General features: G+C 42.1%; 1 protein-coding gene across 12 annotated transcripts in view; it reads left to right on the forward strand.

The window, feature by feature from the left end:
• NTNG1 (netrin G1) overlaps positions 1–26,452 on the forward strand; it is a 207,975-nt gene that overhangs the window by 8,077 nt on the left and 173,446 nt on the right. For all 12 annotated transcript variants that reach the window (XM_083745826.1, XM_083745821.1, XM_083745828.1 and 9 more), the window contains exon 2: positions 1,112–1,823. In XM_083745826.1, coding sequence (XP_083601952.1) covers positions 1,578–1,823 — 246 coding nt within the window. In that variant the 5' untranslated portion in view covers positions 1,112–1,577. The remainder of the gene's footprint in view (positions 1–1,111; positions 1,824–26,452) is intronic.

The following is a 26,452-nucleotide window of genomic DNA, read 5'->3' on the forward strand; positions in this document are numbered from 1 at the left end:
CCACTCCCAGTTCTCTTCATTTCACTTCTTTTCATTAATTTAGGTGGGAAACAGCTGGTACTGTTTAACAACTGGCAGTCAGAAACCCTTTCTGATCTACTGCTGCTACAGAGATTTATCAGTAGATCCCGATGGCCATCTGCCCATCCCAGAGGACAGAAAAGAATGCTTTTTTTGGGGGGGGGGGACTTGTTTAAGCCTGATGGCTGTCAGGTGAACATCTCTGCCCCATGATTCTGTGCATGATACTGTATTTTTTTTTAAAAAAGTTGTAGCATTTAATTAATTTACAGCACAGTGTTTTATGTCCCTCTCCTGTGAACAGAGGGGGTTTGAGAGGATGGCTTCTGCTCTGGAAATTGACACATAAAAGGACATTAAAATAATAATAATAATAATAATAATAATAATAATAATAATAATAATAATAAAAAGAAAATACAGAAGGCCTATAGAAAGAGGAAATTATTATAAGCTGCAAATGAGCCAACTGTTATCTTTGTCATTAAACACAATTAAACAAAAGAAGCAAAGCTCTTCCAGTACTAATGAGAAAAAATCCAAAGAGACAGAAGTGTGCTCATAATATCTCTCTTATTAAGCTAACAAAAGCTGAGACGTGTACTAGACACTTGGAGCTGTCTCCCAGGCCTTCTTTCCAAGAGATGAAAAGCACACAAGTTGTTGTCAGCCCTTTGTCGCTGTAATAAAAGATCCACTACCTCTGGTGGGTTGGGGGTTTCTATCCCCCTTTTGGTTATGAAATTCAAAAGCCGTTTAAGGGCTATTTCTTGCTCTCGGGCTTTGCCAAGATGGAAATACCATTTCTGAAGCAAATAAACCAAGGGAAAGAGGGACTCAGGACTCACTGAGAATGCTACATATCTGTCTTTGTTAGAGAGGAGTTAAATCTTACATGTCAAAATAGTTTTGGTGATGAGTGATTCCGGTAGTTTGTTCACTCCAGTAAAAGCCCCTCCAGTAAAGGTTATCCAGATTATTCCAATTTACCTTATATTGTATCAAAGGCTCTTGAAATGTCAACATATCGTATATTTTTCTAATGCATTGATTCTTGGACAATAACTCTTACTTTTATTGTTTCTAAAAGGGTGCTGGTGCCAGAAGAAAAGAATGATTGATGGCAGTTAGACACAGGCCTGTAGATGCTCATCGTTTTGCTCCAACAACTGATTTATCGGTTTGGCTGGCCATTCCTCATGAGCCGCGAAAGAGGAGGATCGCTCAGGATTACTGACTACCCATCTGAAGACTGGCAGCATTGCTAAGCTATCATCTGATTTTGGACGTCCTTTACGTATGTGATTAAGGCCCTGATACGTTCTTTTTAAGGCAGTGGACATCCTTCAGATGAAGAACATCTCTTTGTAATGCCAGGCTACCACCAAAGTTTCCAACTTTAAAAAAGCAACAACTGTAACCTAACTCTTCTGCTCTGGTCCGGAACATGTTTTTACAGTAACTCGCAACTCCTGGTGTACATACATGTATAATATAGACTACACCTTTGATTGCTACTGGTTATAGCTGTCAAGGCACCTCTGAAGGATTTAGAGATGTATTTGTCAAGATTCTTGTCACTTCATGCCCTTTGGGTTACTGTGTCGTCAGTGATCCAGCACTACACTTCTGCTTGGGGGCATTACGATGTGTGTAAGACCCAGATTTACACAGATGAAGGGAAGTTTTGGGATTACACAGCCTGTCAGCCAGAAGCCATAGATATGATGAAATATGTGAAAGTGAGCCTGGATCCACCAGACATAACATGTGGAAATCCACCAGAGACCTTCTGCGGAATGGTAAGGCAAAAACCTGAATGTTGAATTGTGGCCTAAAGGATAGATCCCTCAGCACAACAAAGCAAATATCCTTAACTTCAGTCTTGTGGACCAAGACGAAGGATTTAGGCTTATGTCAAAATTTGCATGTCACACTATACTATAGGTCTGAAAAACCTTTGGCAAATAGCAGCCATCAGCTTTTTAAGATGAAGAGGTGATAAGTATGTTTTTGTTTAGGTTCAGTTGGTATCAATAGCAAAACCATTCCTGGTTCCTTTAAATGAAAGGTGTGTCCTTTCACAACTGCAATATTTTGAGTCGAAATGCACCTGGTTTCAGCTCGGGATAAAAATGCAAACAAGGTTAACAAGATTTGATTTCTAGTGTATCTTGGTGTTGCCAGCATCGTTAAGTGGTGCAGAGCACCTGTACTCTGCCAGGTAACTTCCCCTAAGAAGGTAACAAGCTTCTGCAAAAAGTAAGATTCCTAGAGAAACATTCCTACATGTCTGGCAATCCTATTTTTTCAGAGCATCATCATCATCATCATCATCATTATTATTATTATTATTATTATTATTAATTTCTGAGTGTGTGTGCTGTTTTCCTATAACTGAATGAACCCAAAATCCCAAAGTTAGAAGCACGCTTCTCTTAGGCAAGATGAATAACCTACTAGCTATTTAAACCAGCATTGGATAAAAATGCTGACGACCTGCATATGAGTCCCTACAGTTTCACTAAACTGGTATACAGTGGTGCCCCGCAAGACGAACGCCTCGCAAGACGAAAAACCCGCTAGACGAAAGGGTTTTCCGTTTTTGGAGGCGCTTCGCTAGACGAATTTCTCTATGGGGTTGCTTCGCAAGACGAAAAAATCTTGCGAGTTCCTGCGTTTCCCCCCCCCCCCCGCTTTTTTCCGCCCTTTCCCTAAGCGCTAAGCCGCTTATCAGCTGTTCCGCTGATAAGCCGCTTCTCAGCTGATCGCTAAAAGCCGCTAGACCGCTAATAGCGCTAATCCGCTAAGCTGTCAATGGGCTTGCTTCGTAAGACGAAAAAACCGCTAGACGAAGAGAATCGCGGAACGGATTAATTTCGTCTTGCGAGGCACCACTGTATGTGTGTATATATACATGATATACGGAATCTCACCATTTGTAAAGTTCCTCTATAATTTAGGTGCAGTGAAAACGTATGCTCTGGCTTTGTCATCTACTACTTCTTGTGCAAATGATTATGCATTGTTATAAATTTCATGCATCCCTGGGCTATTTAAATTGGTGACAAGCATTCATCTTGTGTTTTGTAATGTACACTTTGAGTTAACCACAGAACCACAGGACAAAGCTAGAAGTAAGAGGCAGAATATGCAAAATGCTGGACATATCAATTCCGTCTTAACCTGTACACACATGCTGGAAGCTCACTTAGGGCATAGTCTACCCAGTGTGTACCACATTGAAATGAGCAAAAGTGGTACAAGAGGGCTACAAGCTCAGGTATTCATTTCATTTGGGCAGGAGAGCTTCCCAAGGAATTGTGTTAATAACACCTATGAAATACTGCAGATCCATGATAAATTCGTGTAATTTTAAAAAGTAAAGTGTGTGGTTTTTTCCCCAAAGAGTTGAGTGCCCTGTTTCTGAAATGACTGAGAGCTACACGTTTGGTGAAGGATGATAGTTCACTGGTAGAATGATGTGTTTTCTGTGCAATTCTTGGCATCTCTGGATAGGGCTGGGAAAACTCAAGACTCCTGCCTGAAACCTAGGAAAGCTATGGTACTTCATGCTAATGTAGACAGTAGTGAGCTAGATGGAGCAATGGTCTGACTCCGTATAAAGCAAACTCTTGTTGTTTGCTGTGGTGGAGACATGCAATGTGATCTAGTCACAGGAATATTTCATTTTTAATACTTTTGCTTTGAGGAATGTTTACATGCTGAAAATGGGATGAAGGTTTCACAAGAATGTTTTAAATTTAGCATGTTCCAAATCACAGTCATGGTAGGCACACAGTTAGCATATGGCTTTCCTTTAAAATGTTTTTGGCCTTGATCGAGACTCTTGACAGGTCACGTACTTTGTCTGGTCTCCAGACCCTGATCTGAGGTTTCAAAGAGCAGGAAGGGTTCATGTGCAGTCTGTAGCCCAGGCATACGAATGAATGAAAATGTCATAAGAAAATGTCATCTGCAGCTTTTTCTCACTCTTGCTTATTCTAAAAGTTAATAAACTGAACGAGAGTGAAACAAAATAAAAAAAAAATCCTTCCAGTAGCACCTTAGAGTGAGTGAGTTGTATGAATAGTGCAGCCTTTTGTTGAGAGTTTGGTTTCTCTGTGCTTGTATGCAAAGAAAATTTTATTTATTTATTTATACATACCCCACCCATCTGGCTGGGTTATGGCTTCCAGTACCCCAGAGCACCCCGTTTATGGTTTCCAGTACCCCAGAGCACCCTGACTGGCTAGAACCTGGAGAAGAAACACTCTCTTGTTAGGAAGAGAAGGTGCACAGCAATATTCTGTTGCAGCTCTTCCTCATCTGTGCAAGATTGTTCTTTTGATGATCATGATGGCTGTGGCACTGCTTGGCCAAGCTGATGATAGCTAGCATCATGTTCACCTGTGTAGAGAATGAAACCTTTTGTAATCCAGTCTCCATGGGAGGAAGGAAGAGTGGATATCCCCCTTTCCGTTTCACTGCTGTACTGTGGGTTCCTTCAGCTCTGTGCTCAGCTCGCTCTCCTTCAGATTTAAACTGAGAATTTCTAAAATTATTTTCAATAATGAGCCGTTTACAGTTGGTGTTTTCCCCTCCTCCTCCTCCTCCTCCTCCTCCTCCTCGGAAGTTTCCAGCTTGAAAGAGCTTATATATGCATTCATTAAAACAGTGGATAAAAAGAAGCTTCAGACTTTTGAAAACTGGGGAGGGGAGTCTGGGGGTTCAGAGAACCCCAGGTTTGTATCAGTGTTTTTTGTTTCAATGGATGTTTGTAATGTTAAAAAATATGAAGAATTTTTTTAAAAAAGGAGCTTCAGACAGGATTCCCTCACCCCCCTATTATTTTATCAATGCACACATGTACATGTGCACCTCAGTTAAATCACATCACAGAAAGGAATCTTGGGGGCCCTTGTGTGACGTGACCACATCAAGGCTCCTTTTCATCTTGTGTTTTAAGGAATTTCACATATATGCTAATGTGCATTGGGAATCTGTAAGGGAGGGGGAGTAAGAAAGGCAAGCTGTACATGAGCAGATAAAGCCAATAATAATAATAATAATAATAATAATAATAATAATAATAATAATAAAAAATATCGGATGAGGTCATGCTGCAAACAAGATGAGGACATTCAGAAGATCAAAACCCAACAAAACGTGCACATGGGCCAATTTCATCAGCATCACTCCTGGGCCATTGCTTGAAGTTGGTGGAGCACTTGCAAGAAGTCCCAGGTTCAGTTCCCAGCGTCTCCAGGAAGGACTGAGAAAGAGCTGCTTGTGGGCTTCCCAGATAGACCTTACGTCTGAAAGAGCAGGATGCTGGTGTACTTCCTTCTCTGCCTGCAACCTTGGAGAGCTGCTGCCAGTCAAGGAGTACAGTAGGGAGCTAGATGGACTGTTTGTCTGACTTGAGCCAAGGCAGCTCCCTATATTCCTGATATTTGTGCATGTGTATTTCTCCTGACAATTTATTTATTGTTTCCAGGTCCCTGGGTGGCTAGGTGCCCAAAGAACATGGTGCTATGCAGGAATGATTGTGTGGGTGAAGGAGGCTGAAAGAGCAGAGGTGCAGCTAGCAAATTGCCAGTGTCCACTTGTAATTTGCAATAAGCAGTAGTTTATTGAAGAGTAATAGCGACCAGAAGAGAGGAACTCTTTATTTTCTTAGGCAGCCTTTGCTGTCACAGCCCAGTGCAACATCCGAGTGTCTTTAAAAAACTGCAACTTATCTTGGAATTATCTGCAGCATGCTGCAGTTTTAGTTTAGCTTTCTTTCTTTTTCCTGGAGAGGTTATACAGCGACTTTGAAAGAGCCTACAGATGGAGGAAGTCTGTGTACGTTTGTACAATTTATAGAGCTGAGTTGCTGATGGCAGCGTAAAAGCAAGCCTTTGAGTGCCACTATGGATTTCCTAGCCAATCAAAACTAAATTAGGAAACAAAGATTATTAAAAAGTCTTCTGTGCATGTAATTCTAGCATAACATTATGAGTTGGACCTTAAATGTTTTCCTTGGAGATTTTCGGCGTCATTAATGCAGCAAGCCTTTCATTACCAGTAGGCTCGCATTGCTAAAAAATTAGGGAAATAAAGGGCTCTCTGGTGTAGTTAGCAGTGCCATGATTATGTTTACTGAAATAATTAAACCATCGGATTCCATTCATCAGACTAGTTTATAAGGCAAGAAGTGAAATGAATCTGGGGTTTCATTTGGAAATGCCCTAATATATGCATGGATGCCTAAGGACAACAAATCGATACAGCACTGCAGCAGCAATATCAAGAACAAATCTGGTATGGAAGGTTGGTAGCTGGTAATTTATCATGAAGGGGAAAATAACCCATTCAGATTGTATACCTACCTCCTTTTCTTCCCTTCCTTTCTTGATGAAAATAGGGGGGGGGGGTGAATATCTTCATGTTTTTATGAATGAAGGTTATGTGACCTCTAAACACTGCATTTCCTTTGGTTGTGGTTCATTTTATTATGGTTGCATTTTGATGCTCATGCTTTTTTAAAAGGTATATGAAGCCACCATGAGTATTTTGAAAGGTAGTGTAATATTAGTAAAATGGCACTGTTTCCCACATGGGTCATGGGCAGTGTTAGATATATAGGCTAGGCGCCCAATGGCTCCTTAAACCAAAGGTTACAGTCGCCAAAATGGAATGTCTAGTTGTTATTTGGGGCCAGACAGCTCTAAAGTCTTTTTTTTCAATGCGGCTTTTTGGTTCTGATTGTGCAGAACCAGAATATAATGCATAGAATTCTATAGGATGTGTTGCTAGTGTGTGAAAACAGTCAAGATCCAAGGATCCCCAGGCATGCACCTCCTGGCACCTGGGCATATTCACTTGGTTGCAAGTGGCTGATAGCCAGGTGCAAAATGTTCCCGGTGCCTGGTGAATTTCAAATGCTGGCTGCAAGTAGCTAGCCTTGCCTAGGGTATGAAGTAGCCTGGCACAGCCCTGGTGGCAGAGCTTCTTCCTTGCATACAGAAGGTCCCAGGTTCAATCCCTTGGCAACTCTAGGTGTGGCCAGGAATGTCTGCTATCTGAAACCCTGGATAACTTCTGCCAATCATTGCAGACTATACAGAACTAGGTAGGAAGACAATTGATCTATGTTCCTACACCCCACCTTTTTCCATGGTAGGACTCCAGTTAGCATACATAGCATTCCTAGATGCTTCTCTCCAATACAGACCTCTTTAGCTTCAGCAAGGTTATTGTATGCGCACCTTGTGTTTCCTCATAATTCCCATCATGGGGAGAACGCTCCATGCCAAGGTCTGCATGCACCTCTATGGATGGAAAGATAATGCTTTTCAGAGCATCACACTTCATAGCCCCATGAGATGTGCATGGTGGAGAGAAGGGGTGCATATCACTTCTTTATGCAAATAGGAGCAATGCAAATAGGAGTAAGTTTATGAACCAATATGTAGGTCGTAGGCATAGAGCTGCAGGTTGAGAGTGGATCTGGGAAGGGATCAAGGGGAATGAGTGCATTGAAGGAAATCATCTGAATCTTTTTTTCAAAGTCCTATGCAAATGCATATTCAAAATGTCATTCTTTCTGGCCCAGCTAGAATACTGAATATGTTTATAGTGATAAATACTATGCATGTTCTATATGTCTGTGTTGGAGTTTTCATAGGCTATTTGTAGTGGCACACTTTTTGGTCTCATTAAAGGAATATAAATGCTCCTAATATCGCTAAACCCTCCGTGATGGCTTGCTGTGGGATGCCTGTTTCTTTTGCACCCCGACGGGAACAGCAGCAAAAAAGAATATATCTTTCATGAATCAAAATTAAAAAGCCACATTCCAGGAAAAACAGATTCTAATGTCATTCATTAATCCACTTAAAAGCATGCTTGTAAATTATTAACAGGATTATGCCATGATGAATTTGACTGTAAATCTGTTTTCTAAAAGCAAGGTTTTTGGTTTTATTTTGCTCCGTTTTCAAGAGAGAGAAAATGCAACTAAAAGAGTCCCCCCCCCGCCCCTCTGGATCACATAAACACATTTTTAAAGTGAAGTCAGGATTTTATAAACAAATATGCTACTTGAGTAGTTGGACACCATATTGCTGAAATCTTACAACAGTTATGTAAAATAAAATGGTTTTTAATAGAAACATCTTCTGGGGAAGCGCTTTGCATAGTGACTCATGAGTTCACTCATTCATAGACGATTCCATAGGCAGGAAACCCTGATCCAGATATCTATTTTTCAGTGCATGGGGTCTACTAATCCTAACCATAGAAGGGCTATTAATATTACTTCAGCATTCTAAGCCTGGTGTGGGCAGCTGGTTAACTCGCAGCCTGATGGGTGAATGATGAACTTGCCTTTGCTCATTCATTTTTATTTTATTTTTAGCCGTTCTGTGGAAAATAATGGTATAGCCGGTGAACAGCCCTTACAAACCCTGGGCTCATCAGCCAATGCCCAATTTATCAGGTTGCTGGCGCTGGGCTGCTCATGAGGGAGGATGTCTTGCTGATAGTGTTCTTAACCTGGGGAAAGGGGGGGTACCTTTATTTATTAAGGAAATAGCATTATTTCCTTAAACAAGGGGCGGGGAGCTTTGCTGCTGATTCAGGTGACAGTGCAGGTGCAGTCCAAGCAGAATGATGGTACTGCCACATACTGCAGACTGGCCCAATGTGTGAATGATAATTTTAAGATTAATTTTATTATTTGCCCCATCCGTCTGACTGGGTTGCCCCAGCCACTCTGTCCTGAGAAAAAGCAAGGTGGGGGACCCACAAAACCACCAATAATGGCAGTTGCCCCTCCCCTGTCAAAAATGAGCAAAAATCGGACGAGGTGCCCAAAATGCTTCTCCCTATCTGCGGGTTGCAAATGGCACTACAGAGAGGGGTGTGTGTGTGTGTGTGTGTGTGTGTGAGAGAGAGAGAGAGAGAGAGAGAGAGAGAGAGAGAGAAAGAGAAAGAGAGAGATTTGGTCTCTGCTAAGTAAATGAACTATCCTGGGATCACATCATTCTAGTCCCTTGACACCCATATGGAGGCCAGAGTGGCTATTGTGAATGACAAAAATGACTAACCCTGATCTAAGCAATTGATTGGTCAGCAATCCATTGCATTGTCCAGATCTGGAATTTAGCTGAAGTTGGTTTCAAACTAGCCAAATGACCCCCCCCCCTTTTTTGTGTATTTGTTAATAAGAACCACATCAGGCATGCCTATGGAGACAATACTTGTGTCCAGTTTTCCTAACTGAGCTTTGTACACAGCCCCAGAAGCTGGTGTGAAGGACAATCCATGCACAGCAGATAATTGTGTGCAAGGGTCCACATCCGGATAGAGACAACTGGTCCATGCTTTGGTTACCTTGCAGTGGCCTAAAATTGGGGTTGGATATGTTTTCTCCACCTATGGTTGGTCAATTCATCCTTCTCACACCATACTGTTTTAAAGGAAAGCTGAAATTCCTGAAAGAAAGAGAGAAATCTTGCGCTTTGCAAATAAATCAAGTTAGCAACTGGACAGTTTAGCTAGGGGAGCATCAGCTCCCAATCTTCATACAGTATTTTACTTTGAAAAATTGGCAGTAATCCTAGATGCTTTATCTAATGGAGTGAAGCAGAGAAAGCTTGGGATAGAAAAATGTTAGTCTCTTAAGAGCAAAAGGTTCTGCAATATCCCCAGGCAGAAATATCCATAAACACATCATCTCTTAAGGTTATATTTTTAGTACTTCTTCTTTTTTTGTCTCCAGAATTTAATAAATCCACATGGGAACAGTCACTTGGCAGTGACACTGTCTTGATATTTAAGTCCTGACAGTGTGAATGTAATTATAGAGAGAGGCCTTTGAATGAATTTTAATAACATGTATGCCCTACGAAGAGGATAGTTTCTTGCACTTTTTGGTTATTAATCTCCTTCTTTTACTTGGGTGCTCAGTGACTTTCAGTCTGCAGGGGATAGTCTGAAGTCCAGTTCTGCACATACCTAAGCAGATAAGTGATTTTATATCAGATCACAAATCTATAGATCTCAGCATGGCGAAAGATATAGAAGAGGTAGTTAAAGAAGAAGAAATACATGAAGCCTACCTGGTAACTAGGGTTGCTTTGTAGGGCTGGGCAATAGCTGGGCTTCAGCTTCGGGATATATCACCATCTTAAACATGTGTAAATATCAGCAGCCTATTATGGTTTAATAATCACAGGGCAGCACCAGTTTAAAAAGACTTGAGACTCTATAAAGCAGTATGCTAATGCAAAGACAAATCATCAGTTTTGCTGATAGAAAAACTCACCCATTCAGAAAATGAATCTGCTCAAAATAAATATGATACATATTTTTGTCCTGTCTGAAAAAAGGAGTCAAATTATACCAAATGCTTCTATTATCTGAGTGAATACATGCTTATTTCTAATCAGTTTTATGATCATCCTGGGTAGATTTTTTTTAGAGGTAGGAAGATCTTCATTCTTAAAAAAAAGCAGGAAGACTTAAACAAGCAATGAACTTTTCCACTATTGAAGAAAGAAACAGAGCCTTCTACTTTTGTTGACCATCTTGATATTCCAAATAGAAAAGTAGGGTATACTCATGTGTATATTTGGTGGGATTACTGCTCTTTTATAATGTGCTTTGATCAGAATATGCAGGTTGGTTTTTCAGTCTTGTCCAAAACCATTCATGATGTTGCACTTGGTCTACAAAACCCTGCATAACTAAGGGCTCTGTTTACCAGGGATGCTATCTCTTTTCCTAAATCCCATTATGATCCATAAGATCACCTGTAAAATCAACACACCTGCACATTTTACAGCTTTCCTGTAACAGCTCTGTCCTCCATTACGGAAACAGAAGCTGCCACCAACAAAATTGTGCTGCCCACATCTTCATCTGGGTCTCTTGTACCACCATGTGGACTGGAGACTATTTCATCAGTCTGATTTGAGGAGCAAAGCAGCTGAAAGCTTTTCTCCAGGAACCTGCAGATAAACATTTCACTTAAGGCAGGAGTTGGTAAGCTTTTTGGACCAGTGAGCACATTTGAATTTTGAGAGAGTGCTGGGGTGCCAGTCACAAAATGGCTGCCATGGTGGTAAGGTGGGGCATAGCACAAAATTAGAGAGAATGTTGTAATGGTGCAGCTTTCCCCATAATTGTATCTCTATAAAGAAGACTGATCGCTGAAGAATTGATGCTTTTGAATTATAGTGCTGGAGGAGACTCTTGAGAGTCCCATGGACTGCAAGAAGATCAAACCTATCCATTCTGAAAGAAATCAGCCCTGAGTGCTCACTGGAAGGACAGATCCTGAAGCTGAGGCTCCAATACTTTGGCCACCTCATGAGAAGAGAAGACACCCTGGAAAAGACCCTGATGTTGGGAAAGATGGAGGGCACAAGGAGAAGGGGACGACAGGGGACGAGATGGTTGGACAGTGTTCTTGAAGCGACCAGCATGAGTTTGACCAAACTGCGGGAAGCAGTGGAAGACAGGAGTGCCTGGCGTGCTCTGGTCCATGGGGTCACAAAGAGTCGGACACAAATAAACGACTAAACAGCAACAACATGCAGCCTAAGGAAGGAGGATTCTTCAAGATCCACCTATGCATACTGGGTGGTAGTATTTTCAGACCATAACTTTTATGGATCACCCGATCTTAGATGAATCCAGAACAGGAAAGATGCCTCCTGGTTTCTAGGGGGAAAGGAAGGGAAAACTATGGAGATTCCAGTGGCTAGAAAAGAACCCAGAAGCAGGAAGAGTGCACTAAAAGGGAGGGGAAAATAGCACATCCTCAAGACACCAGGAATTCCTATTTGCTAGTGTGCAAACAACTTGTGTATCTATCACAGCTCTGACTTCATTAATTGGTTGAAATACTGACAGGCAGGAACAGCCAGGCTGACTCACTTCACAGGAATTGCTTAACTTGAGGGCTAGAGACTTAACTTTCTTTAATAAAAAAAAGGAAGCTGAGAGTCTTGGGCCCCTGTCCAGGGGTGCCAATAAAGACTTTAGTGGCAGGGCACCCATTTGTGCCAGGTTGTCGATCCCAGCTTAATATGTTGGCGATCCCAGTTTAGTAAGTTGGCAATCCCAGCTTTAGTATGTTGGGTGAATCTGGCCCATGTCGAGCATTCTGCTGGTGCTTTTGAATGTATGGTAGTCATTGTAGTAGTTAGAGGTATGCAAAACCTGTTGCTGTAGTCTGTGCATGTTTCTACCTTGCCATGCTGGTGTTACATTTGCCTGTAACAGTGGGCATGTAGTTTTTACATTGGAACTAGAAAAAATATGAACATTTGCAGATACCCTAATGGAAAACTCTAAATAACTTTGCTGTGGCAACGTCACCATCATATTCTCAGAGTTTCAACTTGCAACCGCCTATCCCCACCCCCACCCCACCCCCACCCTGCTGCCAATATATGTCTTTGTGATATTTCTTTAGACATCTTTGCCTATACAGATTTTTAATTTGCATGCAAAAAAAACAGCAGCTACTTTTAATTACATGTTCCTTTATTCCAAGAGGCAGAAGGTAAGCCTTTTTATAAGTAGGTAGTTAAAAAGGCATTAGAAAGGACTCTTTATGATGAGAAGAGCATTTCCATACAAATAAGGGTGGTGCTTTCTAACATTTGAATGTTTTAAACTCTTTTTATCTGTAAAACTGTTGAGAGCCATCATCCAAACTGATTTTTTAAAAGTTTTTTTTTTAACACCTGATTGTAGGAATCTTTCTTCTGGTGACTATTAGCAGTTGAGCTGCTCATGGCTGACATTTACAGAGGACTGAAGTGGCGGGGGAAGAAAAGAAAAATCTAAACAGCAAGCTACTAAGGGAGGGGGAAATGATTCATTTTTTGAAATGTATCATGTGTTCAGCCGCAGAGGGAGAAATACAGATTGCTGTTCTTGTAACAGATCAGAAGAATAAGATTTTGTGTGAAATCAACCCCTATGATTCTTGTACCTTTCTCCACCTCCCTCCATGCTGATGTTCACAACTCTTCTCGCCAAATGTAAGGATGTGATTTTTAGTATTAGAGAGCCAAAACATCATTGCAAAATGGCATGCGTCTTATCTGCACCTAAATCCACACCACATTGCCTGTTCAAAAGCAGAGAGATCTCACTAAGCAATACCCAGATGTAAAACATGGTTTATGCAGTACCATCAGTGGGAATAGTTACTTTACAGAGCTGCCCCTGAGGGCATTAACACTCTAAATGCAGGGAGACAATAGAGAGATAAGAGAAGGGAAGTGATGGGATCAATGGGAGCAAATGCAGTTATACATACTGAGGCTTCATTGCAGCTAGGAACATGGCTCAAAGGGTTAAGCTCAGCGCCTTGTGTAGAAGACTTTATTTGAGGAGTATTTTTGTTATTGGCTTAATTCAGGCATCCCCAACCTTTGGCCCTCCAGGTGTTTTGGACTACAATTCCCATCATCCCTGACAACTGGTCCTGTTAGATAGGGATCATGGGAGTTGTAGGCCAAAACATCTGGAGGGCCGCAAGTTGGGGATGCCTGGCTTAGTTCCACATCGTCATGCATGTCCTCCTCTTGGGATAAACTGCAGTCTCTGGGTTTGACCATTGTGGGTTTTTCAGCATCCCTAACTAGAACCATCCTTCATTTCTATCTTTGTAGGGGTGGGGGAGAGACCTTCCCACTGTTTTTGTAATCATATAAACTGGTAAGCAGAAATAAATAGTTCAGATAACCCAACTGCAAAACTTTGGTTATGTGTCCCTGGGTCTTGTCTGTCCGTCCAAGCTATTCTTTTTGGGGGATCCTAGACTTCCCCCTTGGCCTCATGTTTCACAGAACAGAGATAGCATCACTAGCGCAGTAAAAGCAAACAGATTCATACTTATTTAGGAATATCAGACCAAACAATGAAATCTTCTTCGACATTTGAGTATCGGCACCTGGAACTCTCTGGTGTGTTTATTTATGATGTGCATGCTACTGCAGAAATGCACCTATGCAATCTGTTTCGTGAATCACGGTTCTGTGACCTTGTAAATAATGCAAAAAGGAAACGCACCCCAACAAACGGAAGGCATAATGAAGAAAAACGAGGTGTGTGTGAACACACAACCACTTGTAATACATATATTGTACAAAACCATTTAATGAAAAATAGTGCCAATTAAAAAAACAAGCAACATGTATCTCTAATTGTAGCATGATTTGCTCATACGACATTTGCTTTATTTTAACCAAACACATGCGTGCACACACACACACACAATTTCCCATACCTCCCTTTTATCAATCTTGTAGAAGAGCAAGCATCCTTTGGATTCCCAGCTGGAAACCAAGGATCTGGAACATATCACTCACTCATCCTGACATTTTTATTACTTTTCAAAAGTGTCAAGGTTTAATTGTTTCTTGGATTGAGATTGGCAGTTTAGCTTCTTCCCAGCTAGTCCTTTGTTGTGCTTTTAACTGCTGACCTTGCTTTTTGGTGAAAAAATCCTCAGACTTTTCAACGTCGTTTGTAGTAGCTCTTCCAATGTGCAAAATGAGTTGTTGTGCTTGGTGCTGCTCTATACTGTCATGCTGGTTCGACTTTAGCTGTGAAATAGTTTTCGATTTAACTTATTATACACCACCTCTGTAGGATGGGGTGACTAGTAAATAAACCAATCAACTAATGAAGGAAGATGAGTAACTATGAGGCATGGTCTGGGGCAGCAATAGCCAACATGGTGCCCTCTAGATGCTGTTGGACTACAGCTCCCATCATTTTCTGCCAGCATGGTCAATGGGGTGGGATGATGGGAGTTGTAGTTTAGCAGCATTGTGGTTATTTTTAAAATTTGTATACTGCCCTATACCCGCAGGTCTCAGGGTGGTTGGCAGCATAAGATCACAACACAGGATATGGTGGACTCTCCTTCCTTGGAGGTTTTTAACCAGAGGTTGGATGGCCATCTCTCATGGATGCTTTAGCTGAGATGCCTGCATTGCAGGGGGTTGGACTAGATGACCCTTCCAACTTTGTGATTCTGTGATTATACACTGACTGGCAGTGGCTCTCCAGGGTATCAGACAGCACACATTCCTAACCCCACCTGGAGAGGCCAAGGATTGAAACTGGGACCTGCATCCAAGGCAGATATCTGCATGCAAGGCAGATGTCTGCTCCTGAGCTATTACTATTATTCTTATTCTTATTTTGTAGTTACAAAAAGTTGGAGCCATTTGTGAGCACCGAACTATCACTCCAATGAGCACATGCACCAATGGCTTCAGTAACTGGAAGCAGATGTACATGTGGGGATGTCATTGTGGTGCGGTCGCAGTAGCGGAGTTGGTTTCACACTCTTGCCACTGTGCCTACACCACACTGACCTCCCTGCCATCTCTCCCCTTTTCCCCTTAGTAACCTGCACTGACCTGGTGTTGGGAAGCCAGGGTAGGCAGCCCAGCCACTCCCCATCTTGATTTGGGTTACGACCAGGGGTTGTAACCACTTGTCCTCAGCAAAATATACAACTGTCATTTCACACGACTGCCTGAAACACTACAGTTGCACCAAACATGCATTACACAGTGGGTGTCATCAACATTACCATTATGCTACTTTTCCTTCAAGAAGGTGAAGGAGAATGTGGTTCCCTCTTCAATTTTATACTTAGTTTGTTTAGGCTGAGAAACTCTTAATTGCTCCAAGACCACCTAGTGAACTTTGTGGTAAAGTGAGGAACTGAAGTCTCATTCTATAAGCACACTTGTTAGACCAGGCTTCCTCAACCTCAGCCCTCCAGATATTTTGAGACTACAATTCCAATCATCCCTGACCACTGGTCCTGCTAGCTAGGGATCATGAGAGTTGTAGGCCAAAAACATCTGGAGGGCCGAGGTTGAGGAAGCCTGTGTTAGACCATCCAACGGATGTTGCAGAAGTGAAAGGGAATAGTGCAAACCCAGCCCACCACCCTGCTCTGGGGAATAGAGTGCCTGTTGCTTCTGTGACTGCAAAAACTAATTACATCATATTAGGTCTACTAAATGCCTTGCACAGTTTAGCATCTTGGGCAGGTTAATCAAAGGACTCTTAAGAAACAACAACCATCAATATTATTATTATTATTATTATTAAGAATAATAGTAATATACAGTGCCGTTGATGCCATTGAAACATAATGCAATCATTATTGTTAAATACAGTCCTGTAGCAACATTGTTAAAAAAGAATTCTATTTTAAAAAAGAGGCAGGTCTTGTCCCCCAAAAGCTTGCAGAGAAGGATGGAGGGGAGGGATGGAGATGCAAGAAATAAGGAAGGACAATGCAAGCAGAAGCAGCTACACAACATTAAAAATTGTTGTGGTGACTATAGTGTTTCTATTTCAAATATTAGAGAATGATCCAACCCCCCCCAAAAAAAAACCCTACCAAAAAAGAAATAAACCACCAGCTATGCTATAAAAAGAAGCTAAGCATTGAGACCCCTCTTTTCAGCTATGATTTCTTTGCCAGCTCATGATAAAAGAGCTTCTTTCCAGAGCCCCCTAAGCGGATGCCTGATAAAATCTCTCTAATCTCATTTTTGTATTCATTACCTAGATCAACCTTTTCTTGCGAGTTTCTTTCGCCAACATACTGATCTGTCTCCAGCAGGTGTGGAAACTTGCAAGCAGAACAAAAGTAACGTGGCGCTGAGATTGTATCAAAACTGATAAAACGCTATTAGAAAACTTGAAGGCAGCTGAGAGGTGATGGGGGTAACACGAAATCCTGAGCTCTATGTTGCTACATTTGGGGGCATTGCGATATTCTCAAACGAGGAACGTACATGTGCTTTTTCGTCATTTCCCAGTGTGTGTTCTTTCTGAACTGAACTGGGGGAAAGAATATGAGAATTCTGTTGCTGTTCCTAATGATGTGCACTTGCAATTGTGGAGAAGGACTGTGGAGTACAAATTAACAGTCCTGCAAAGTCCTGCTATTGCGTGTAGAGATGATCAGGCTATTTTTATATTCTATTATTGTTATTGTGGATAGGTTAGGCCTTTGGTGGGGGTAAGCACCATGAAAATCTTGTTAAAATAATAGTAACGCAGGGCAGCCCCTGAAAATGAATTGCTCTCAGTATTCACTTGATCATTTGTTGACCTAATACAGCACGCTTGGTTTTCAAATGGTGGGTCACAACTTCATGTAAAGTGAGTCACCACAGTGGTGGCATTGCTATCTTTTGGAGAGAGAGAAGCGGAATAACACAGAGAGAACAAGAGCAGGGTGGGAGGCGAGAAAAATGTGACAATCAGAGTGAGGGAGGGAGAAATCTATCTATGTATTTATGATACATACGTATGTATGTACGTATGTACATACATGCCTCAACCATCTGACTGGATTGCCCCTACAACTCTGGGTGGCTTCTAGCATAATAAAAGCCCAACAGAATGTGAACACTTTAAAACAGCAATGATTGCTGTTTATTCCTTGGAATTTCCTTCACCTCTCCTCATGCATCATGTGCTCCCCAAATCTGCTCTAGAGGTTTTGGGGAACCCCTAGAATTGGTTTAGGGTGCGGTGAGGGAACGGTCCACTGTGAAAATGTAAGTCCTTGAACTGATAGGACTCATAGCCAGATACTGCCCATCCTCAGGGCTAACAAATTAAAAGTGGGGCAGGATGGGATTAACGTCAAGCCCTCACCCTGGATCTGGAAAGACTGAAGCTCGCTGATTAGGGGTGTTCAATTCAGTCTATTTCTATTTTGTTTCATTTGCAAAGGTTTTCATCTATAGCTCAGCTCTGTCCTGTTTCCATGTCAATCTGCTCCCCCCTCCAAAAAATACTAAATCTACAGTAAAATTTGCACTTCACAACTGTATTTTCCAGTCTACACATTAATCTAGGGGATGCAGATCCAGTCAGCTTGCTTTGGAATTGACAAGGATTGGACGCGTTAAGCATCCTTGCTACTGATATAAGAGATCGCAGTGGGACGTCATAATGGATCAGGCAGGCTCTTGGGTATGTTAGGCACACAGCATTGAAGACAGGCAGGAAAGCTGTGCAATTTCCCCCTTCCATAACTCATCTGAAGAACACGGTGGAAAGGTATATCTCTAAGCACTGGCTGCCAAAAGATAAATAAAAATAAAATAAATTGCAAATTGCAGCGCCTTACAACTCTATTAACCAGAAGATGGGGAAATAGCCAGCTTTTCATTTTAATGAGATGTCAGATCTCACCCTTGCTGTCCCATGCATCTTAATGCACCTGGCTGGCTGCGCCGACTTGGGGACTCAGAGGCTTTGTCATTATTCGGCAGTGCCTTTCTCTAATTTCTTGTGACACATGGTGCTAAAATCCTCCAGAAATGTGAGGTGAGGCAGGAGAAGATTCTTGCAGACAGCCTTGCTGTGAGAGTGCTCATTTGCATTATTCATTAGGCAGGAGCATTGATTTGCATCTCGTCGTGGCTGTCTCTGTTTCGCGGCAAGAGAGTTCTCGAGATTACTAAATTTTTACGATATTAATATTGCCTGTTTGGGAATAGAGCATCACCATTGTCTGGCTTGTGGGGGTGTTTGTGGGGGGGGGGTCCCCGTGCTGATCACAAAAAGGCTTCCAAAAACTCTGCGCCATCACCTCTTTATGTAAAATTCAGCTTTCTGCCGTTTAAGCAAAAAATATGCTCCTTTCCTTCATTGCGCAGTTAAAAAATATATTTATATGATGGAAATACAGCCCTGTTAGCCGGTGCATCCAATTAGACCCTAATTGCAGGCTGGTTGCTAGTTTTATAAGGCAATTCTTCAGATACACGGGCTGTTCCTGCTGCAGTGTTTGCACACTGTTTAATAACATCTGCAATACTTTCTGCCATTTAGGTTGTCTGAAGTACTAGCCTGTTAAGGACGTTATGTCTTTCATTCGATAGGACAGCTGTTCTGAAAGTTAAGGAACGCAGGATTGAGTTTCCTCCCTCCTCCTAAATCTCGTTAATTAATTTACATTGTGCTTAGCACTGAATCACAGTTATTCAATTAGAAAAGCTTGGGGGGGGAGGGAAGATCTAACGAGTTTCAGACTCGCATATGCTATGCACATTTTTTGTTTTCCTTGTGCGTGGCATTATTGAACTGTGCCAGGCTAGTTTATTTATAAAAAAACGAAGCAATAGCTTCTTCCTTCCCGTGTTTCTAATGGAGACAGCGTGAGTGCTAGTTAAAAGATGAGGTTGACCAGCCAAGAGCAAAGAACAAGCTGCTCTACTGTTCTCTGATGCACCCTGAAGCATTTATACGCCACTATTCTTGTCAGATGACGATGCGCAGCGTCTACAATATGCAGTATATCGGAACAATATACTGATGAATCCAAAAACGGCTGAACGAAACAGAACAAGACGGAAAACAATACAGCCATCAGAAGCTAAAGCAGAAACAAACATTTTAACAGCCAACCAAACTGAGGCTATAGAAACAAAACCCAATAGCAGAACCAACTCAATTTTTACCCAAATGCTTTACAAAACCACTAGCTTTTAGCCTGTGGCCCTAGATTAAATGGTTCAGGACCTCAAAGACCACCTCTCTCCATATGAACCTGTTTGGACCCTGATATTACCTTTTGAGCCCTTCTTTGTGTGCCTCCTCCATGAGAGGTCTGGAGGGTGGCAACATGAGAACAGACCTTTTCTGCAGTGGCTCCCTGTTTGTGGAGCCACTGCAGAAAAGGAATGCTCTCCCCAGGGAGGTTTGGCCGGCGCCTTACCTTTAGATGCCAGGTAAAAACATTATTCTTTAACCAGGCCTCTGGCTGATTGGCATCCAGTGCCTTTTTAAGATGTGTTGGGGAGGGGGGTATTGCTGGGTTGTTCTTGTTTTTTATTTTTATTATGTATTTTGTGTCTTTATATTGTGATTTTATCTTGCGAACTGCCATGAGACCTGTGTGTATAGGGCGGTAAATTGTACGTATGAATGAATGATTATATAGTGTAGTATTGGTGCCACACCTGAAAAGGCCCTGCTGCTAGTGGACACCTGCCTTTTCATTTGTCAGAGGTGCAAGGAGCAAAGCCTCTGATATTGAATGGAGTGCATGGGGTGGCATATATGGGAGAAAGCAGTTTCTTATTAGGGCTAATGTAGCTCGGTGGGTAGGAAGAAGAATTTCAGGTTTGATTAAATGAATTTAGGCTACAGTCTTAAGATTGGGGTGTGTGTGTGTGTGTGTGTGTGTGTGTGTGTGTGTGTGTGGAACAGAAGGCTATACAACTGCTGTATCCAAAGCTCTTGCTTGCAGGTTGGACATGAGGTCAGAGGAATGTTCTTGCATGCTCCTGTCCCCTTTCCTTCTTTTACCTTCCTGTTATTTCCAATTCACAGAAGTGTTTGATGCCATCCCCTGAACTGGCATCGTCCTCTCCTTATTTGGGAACACACACAACTGAATGCTGCAGAAAGATTATGGTGTACATGTGCATGCATGTTATACTACGTATAGACTTCCTTGTAATCCTTCCCAATAGTTAATGGATCAGACATCTTTCTGAGAGTTTCACAAATCCACATAATGTCCCTGATTATTTCACTGTACGCTAGGACCCAATATTTACTTGCATAGATGTGGACAACAACCCCTTGTCCTAACAGCTACGTATGGAAGTCAGAGATTTCTCTGCTATCAAGGATTAAACAGGAATTCTAGTTCATTACACACACACACACACACACACACACACACACACACCCTATCCCCTCTTGGCTCATCCTGTTTGAGTTAGCAGCCTGTGGAGAAACACTGCTTTAGGACAATTTCACACGCCAAGGGTCAAACTGTCTGCTTTTTTTGAGGATACTGCCTTCACAGCTGTAGAAAAACCTGGGGATGAAAAGAGAATCGCCCCTTTTGGACCAATGTATTTTGATGTAACTAGGACAGCTGGTGATAGCCCCATAAGTGCATCGCTAAAAAGCCAAATTACAAAAGAGGGCATAAAAATAGCAGCTGGCTCTCCGGTAAGTTCTTACCACTTGCCAAAGCCCACTATACTTAACAAGCAAAAAAAAAGCCCCCACAAAAAGTGCATTAAAATACAGTCCTGCCTTTCATATGCACACTTGATACGTTTCCAAAAACAGTCTGTGCACAACTGCTAGGTTTCAGAATGACTTTTAATAACCTGAACATTCAAGCGGTGTGTGGCGTATGCACTCCATTAAACTCTACTGGTTTCATGGGACTCCTTCTTAGGAGATTTATATTGTAATAGTTCCACTCTCATCATATTTGTCTGGAGTAAATAGACACATCTTGCAAATTCTCAGTATGCAACATTGGAAGAAGGCCAATTCCTGCCTCATTTTTCAGCCAAACTCCCACTGAAATGAGTGGCATCTTTGCCTCATTAAGGAGTTCAGAGCCAGGCCTGCAATATGCAAAATCCCACTGCATGTTGTTTTTGCATATCCCTCGCGAAGGAGGAAGCAAAGCTATCAAGACAGGCTGCAGTTCTGAACCCTTGCCTACTCGCTGTCCATTTTCACATCTTTTAAAACACCGAGCTACTTTAAACAAAACACCCTGCAATTATTCTATCAATCTAACGGGTGTCTTGAAGCCAGCCATGCCGACATAAAACGATAACACTTCCAGGCTGCACATGTCTCCAGTTTCGCAAAGGGAGCTGTATTTCATTCCCATGCAAATCAACTAATTTAAAATATTGTTACGATGGAAAAGTGAACCTCTTCCAAATCAGGGACTGCCAAATTCAAGAGTGGCAAAATAAGCCAAATTGGTTCCCTTAAGGTTCTTGTTTTTTCTTCCAGACTAGATTGACTAATGAACTTGGATGTGGAGGGAAGTGTTGATATCTTCTGTATGTTTGCTGTCTCACCTGCAGCCTAGTTAAGCGGGGAAAGTGTGCCATTTTTTTTCAAAGATAGAGGGATGCTGTCCTCTGTCCAGATTGCAAGTCCTCCTGGTTTCCTCTGAACTCGTTAGCTCCACCTTAGGAGACATTAAGCTTTGCTCCTGTGGCAGAAGAGTCGGGGTGTGTGGCACCATGGCAGCAGTCTTTTAAACTGTGAAAGCTGAATATATAGGAAACATAAATTAAATCTTTGGCAAGGAGGCATATACAGCTGTAGACTGATACCTAAATTATGGGGAAGTTGATACCAAACATACAGTTTTCTGATTTGAGGTATAAATAAGATATTGTTCTAAAGTAGCCTTCACCCACATGGTACCATCCTGATATTTTGGACTAGAGCTTCCAAGTCCAGCACAGTCATTTGAAGTGCAAAGCATGGCTGCCATGCTCTCACGGGAGAAAAAAAGAAAGAAAGAGAGGATGTCCCGGGGATGGGGAAAGATGCCTGGTTTTTCCAGGACACTTGCAGGGTATGCCATATTGTGCACAGTGTATCTTTAATCCCAACCCTTCAATAAGGTAGAGTTAGAGGGATTGTGAGATCATACTAATTAAAATATATTATTTATGCATTTGTGTTAATTTAGGCACGGGTGGCGCTGTGGGTTAATCCACAGAGCCTAGGACTTGCCAATAAGAAGGTTGGCGGTTCGAATCCCCACGACGGGGTGAGCTCCCGTTGTTTGGTCCCAGCTCCTGCCAGCCTAGCAGTTCGAAAGCACTTCAAAGTGCAAGTAGATAAATAGGTACCGCTCTGGCGGGAAGGAAACGGCGTTTCCGTGTGCTGCTCTGGTTCGCCAGAAGCGGCTTTGTCATGCTGGCCACATGACCCGGAAGCTGTACGCCGGCTCCCTCAATCAATGAAGCGAGATGAGCACCGCAACCCCAGAGTCGGCCACGACTAGACCTAATGGTCAGGGGTCCCTTTACCTTTACCTATATATATTATTTTAACTATGGATTTACCAATCCGTCAGTGATAATTTACATGTGTTATTAATTCACTCTTTAATGTATATTGTTGTATAATTTATTTAATTTCTTTCTTTCTTTCTTTCTTTCTTTCTTTCTTTCTTTCTTTCTTTCTTTCTTTCTTTCTTTTAAAGAGCACCTCTGTGTTATCAGACACCCTAAGTGCATTTAACTGGGTGCATGCAGAAACTTCCATTAGACCTTCATACTCAATGTGCAAAGGGCCGTGTTCGCATGTTGTAACTCTTCATAGCTGGCAGTTGTTCCCAAACTTGGTACCAAGGCTTAAATGGCTTGCTTAAGCCACTTCTGTACCTTCAATTCTCTTTTATTCTTATTCTTCCTTCTGGTTCAGAGAGGGAAATTTGCCACTTAAGGGTTAGTGTGCACAGAGTACAAGTACCCTTTCCTTGGGGGAAGGTATTGGTTTCCAAAATCTAGATTCACAACACCCTCCTATGCCATCCCTCATTTCTGAATGGCCATCAAATGACAAGCTTTGAACAACTCTGGCTCATGTAACAAGCTATCAGACGCTTCACACATTCGCGACTTAAAGCACAAGAGCAGGTCGCTCTTTTTCTCAAATCGAATCAAACCTGGTTCGGGGGAAACACATCAAAGAGCAGTATCTCAGAAGAAGCAGCAGGATAGATACAAGACAGATGTGGACAGATATGTGTACACTGCTTCCCAAATGAGTGGTGGAAGCAAACTGGATGCAAAGTAATTGGGACTGTGTACGCAGCCAAGGCCTTAGAGGCGCCCAGGAACATTGTGAATATGGTTTGTGTGCAAGCCCAGACTCCTCTACACTGCTTTATACCTTGTGTGTTCATGAAAATGCCTCAAAAAGGGATAGAGTGAATATGCAAAATACATCTTTTTTCTATTGGCTTTTCCATACTCCTTATACATTCACTGCCGGGAACTGCAAGGAAAGTACAGAGAGGGAGTGGGGATGAAGAAGGCAGAAAGAGGTTTCTTGGTACAGCCAAGTGTTCATTCAGCCTTGCATATCCACAGATAAGCACCAAAGTAAATGCTTTAATAAATGAAAATTACTACCTGGCTGGTAAGTTGAAAAGGCACCTTGTGTACTGATTAGGGAAGGGAATGTGTGGGTGGATTTTTTTTGGGGGGGGAGGAAAGGGAGTAAAAGTATTATTCTCTCAGATGTAATAATGAAAAGAATTTGTTCAAAGGTAACCCAATAAAATAATAATAAATTGGTAAGGAAGCAGCAGGGAGGAGACTTCAGTTATTCGGTGGTGGGGTAAAGGCACTCTGTTGATTCTTAGAGGAACTTTCCTCATATTCTAGGACTTAGCATTGGTACATAAAGCAGCCTCCTTGGCTGAATCCTGGTGAATTCTCGGCACAAATTGGAATGGAGACATTTAGAGCTTTTCTGTCCCTGATGACAAGAAGGGCATCGAGTTGTAACAATAAATCATCAATCTGTTTATATGAAAAGCTGCTGAATGGGGGGGGGGGGAATGAAGAGGACAGTTGTGTGTGTATGTATATGTGGATTGTGTGGAGCATGCAATTGCTCAGTGATGAGAGAAAAGCACTCTGAATATGCTCAGAGAAACACTTTTTAAAACCGCTAGTTTTGCTTAGGAGTCCTATGTTGTGGATTTACTGATTGATCTCAGGATAGTCTCTCATTGTTGTGCCTTGGTGTTACTCAGCTATAAAATGGGGCCAATATCCTATAAATGCAACATAATTCATGTATGTATAATAATGCCACCAGCACTCTGTATGTGTGTGTGTGTGTTCTGGGGAGAGCAGGTATCCAATTATGCATATGCCCAGAGGCCTATGCAGATAGCTGTCTATATTTTTAGCTCTCCTTGGGAGAGTGGCTACAGACTTGGAGACTTGACTAAAGGGGGTCTGCCATGATGAGCTCCTGCATTTTGGAATTCACCAATACACCACTGCCCCCATTCACTGCGAAAAATCTGCAGGTCACTTGGCATGGTGAACTCTGCTCATGCCAGATTTTGGCATGGTGTGAAACAGTGGCATAATTATGAGGAGTCACAGGTAGACACTGCACCTTTTGGGACTGTGCTGCCCCATGATGTGATTCACCTTTTCAGAACTCCCCTTTCCTGTCCAGAGCAGATCCTGGAACACCCTCCTGCCTGAAGGAGAGATAGCTGTGTTCTAGATCTGCATCCTCCTCCTTTCCTCCTTGTTATAGCCAGTGTGGTGTAGTGGTTAAGAGCGGTAGTCTCGTAATCTGGGGAACCGGGTTCGCGTCTCCGCTCCTTCACATGCAGCTGCTGGGTGACCTTGGGCCAGTCACACTTCTTTGAAGTCACTCAGCCCCACTCACCTCACAGAGTGTTTGTTGTGGGGAAGGAAGGGAAAGGAGAATGTTAGCCGCTTTGAGACTCCTTAAAAGGAGTGAAAGGCGGGGTATCAAATCCAAACTCTTCTCTTCTTCTTCTTTCCCATGCTCTTACATGTACATGTCCTCTGCGTTTTATGTATTCCTGCAAATTTTTTAATTCCTTGAGGGTGCCAATACCTTGTGTGTTTGTGTGGTGCAATTTTGAATAGAAAAAATGGATGCCTTTTTCGGACTACAGTGGTACCTCCGGTTACAAACTTAATTTGTTCCGGAGGTCTGTTCTTAACCTGAAACTGTTCTCAACTTTTGCTAATGGGGCCTCCCACTGCTGCAGCGCCGCTGGTACATGACTTCTGCTCACATCCTGGGGCAAAGTTCACAACAAGGAGCATCTACTTCCGGGTTAGCAGAGCTCGTTACCTGAAGCATTCGTAAGGAGGGCGGTACGTAAACCGAGGTTCCACTGTACTTAAAGAAATATTATAGTATGATGAACTCGCGAGCAGGATTTGAGCTATGAGCAACAGAAGTAATTAGATTATAATATCATGTTTATGATCTAATAGTTACCGTAGGTTGCAGCAGAAGGGGGAGAAACAACAACTCCATGGAAAACAGGGTGGGAAGTCGATAAAAATAAGACGAAATTGTGTTTTGATAATGTTGAAACTTAATAAAAAATAAGCCCTGAACTTTGGAAGTAGAAGGAATGATGTTCACTTGTCTGGGTCTTTTTTGTATATGTGTCTATACAAAATGTGTATATATATTTTTGTATATTCCCCAGCCAGGAAAGAGAGTAGCTATGGGATGGGGCTGGCACAGACCATTTGGCTCCAGCAGACCTTGAGCATTCTGCACCATGGTCATCCACAGTCCATGAAAGGGATGCTTCAGAACAGAGAATCAGGATGTTAAGAGAACCAAAAGCTGGCCTTTGTTTAGTTAGATGACATGGACCACGCACGTGGAAGATAATAGGTAAATCTGCAACACACACTCTTATGATAAGCAAAACGGAAAGCAGGGCAATTGCAGATAGTGTGAATAGTTACTCTTTTGCACCATGTGGGTTACCCGCTTGTAGCTTCTAACTAAACTGCCCCCTGACATATTATGAAGTGTGGTA

Source organism: Podarcis gaigeae (genome assembly GCF_964106915.1).
Source record: "Podarcis gaigeae genome assembly, chromosome: 6".
Lineage (NCBI taxonomy): Eukaryota > Metazoa > Chordata > Lepidosauria > Squamata > Lacertidae > Podarcis > Podarcis gaigeae.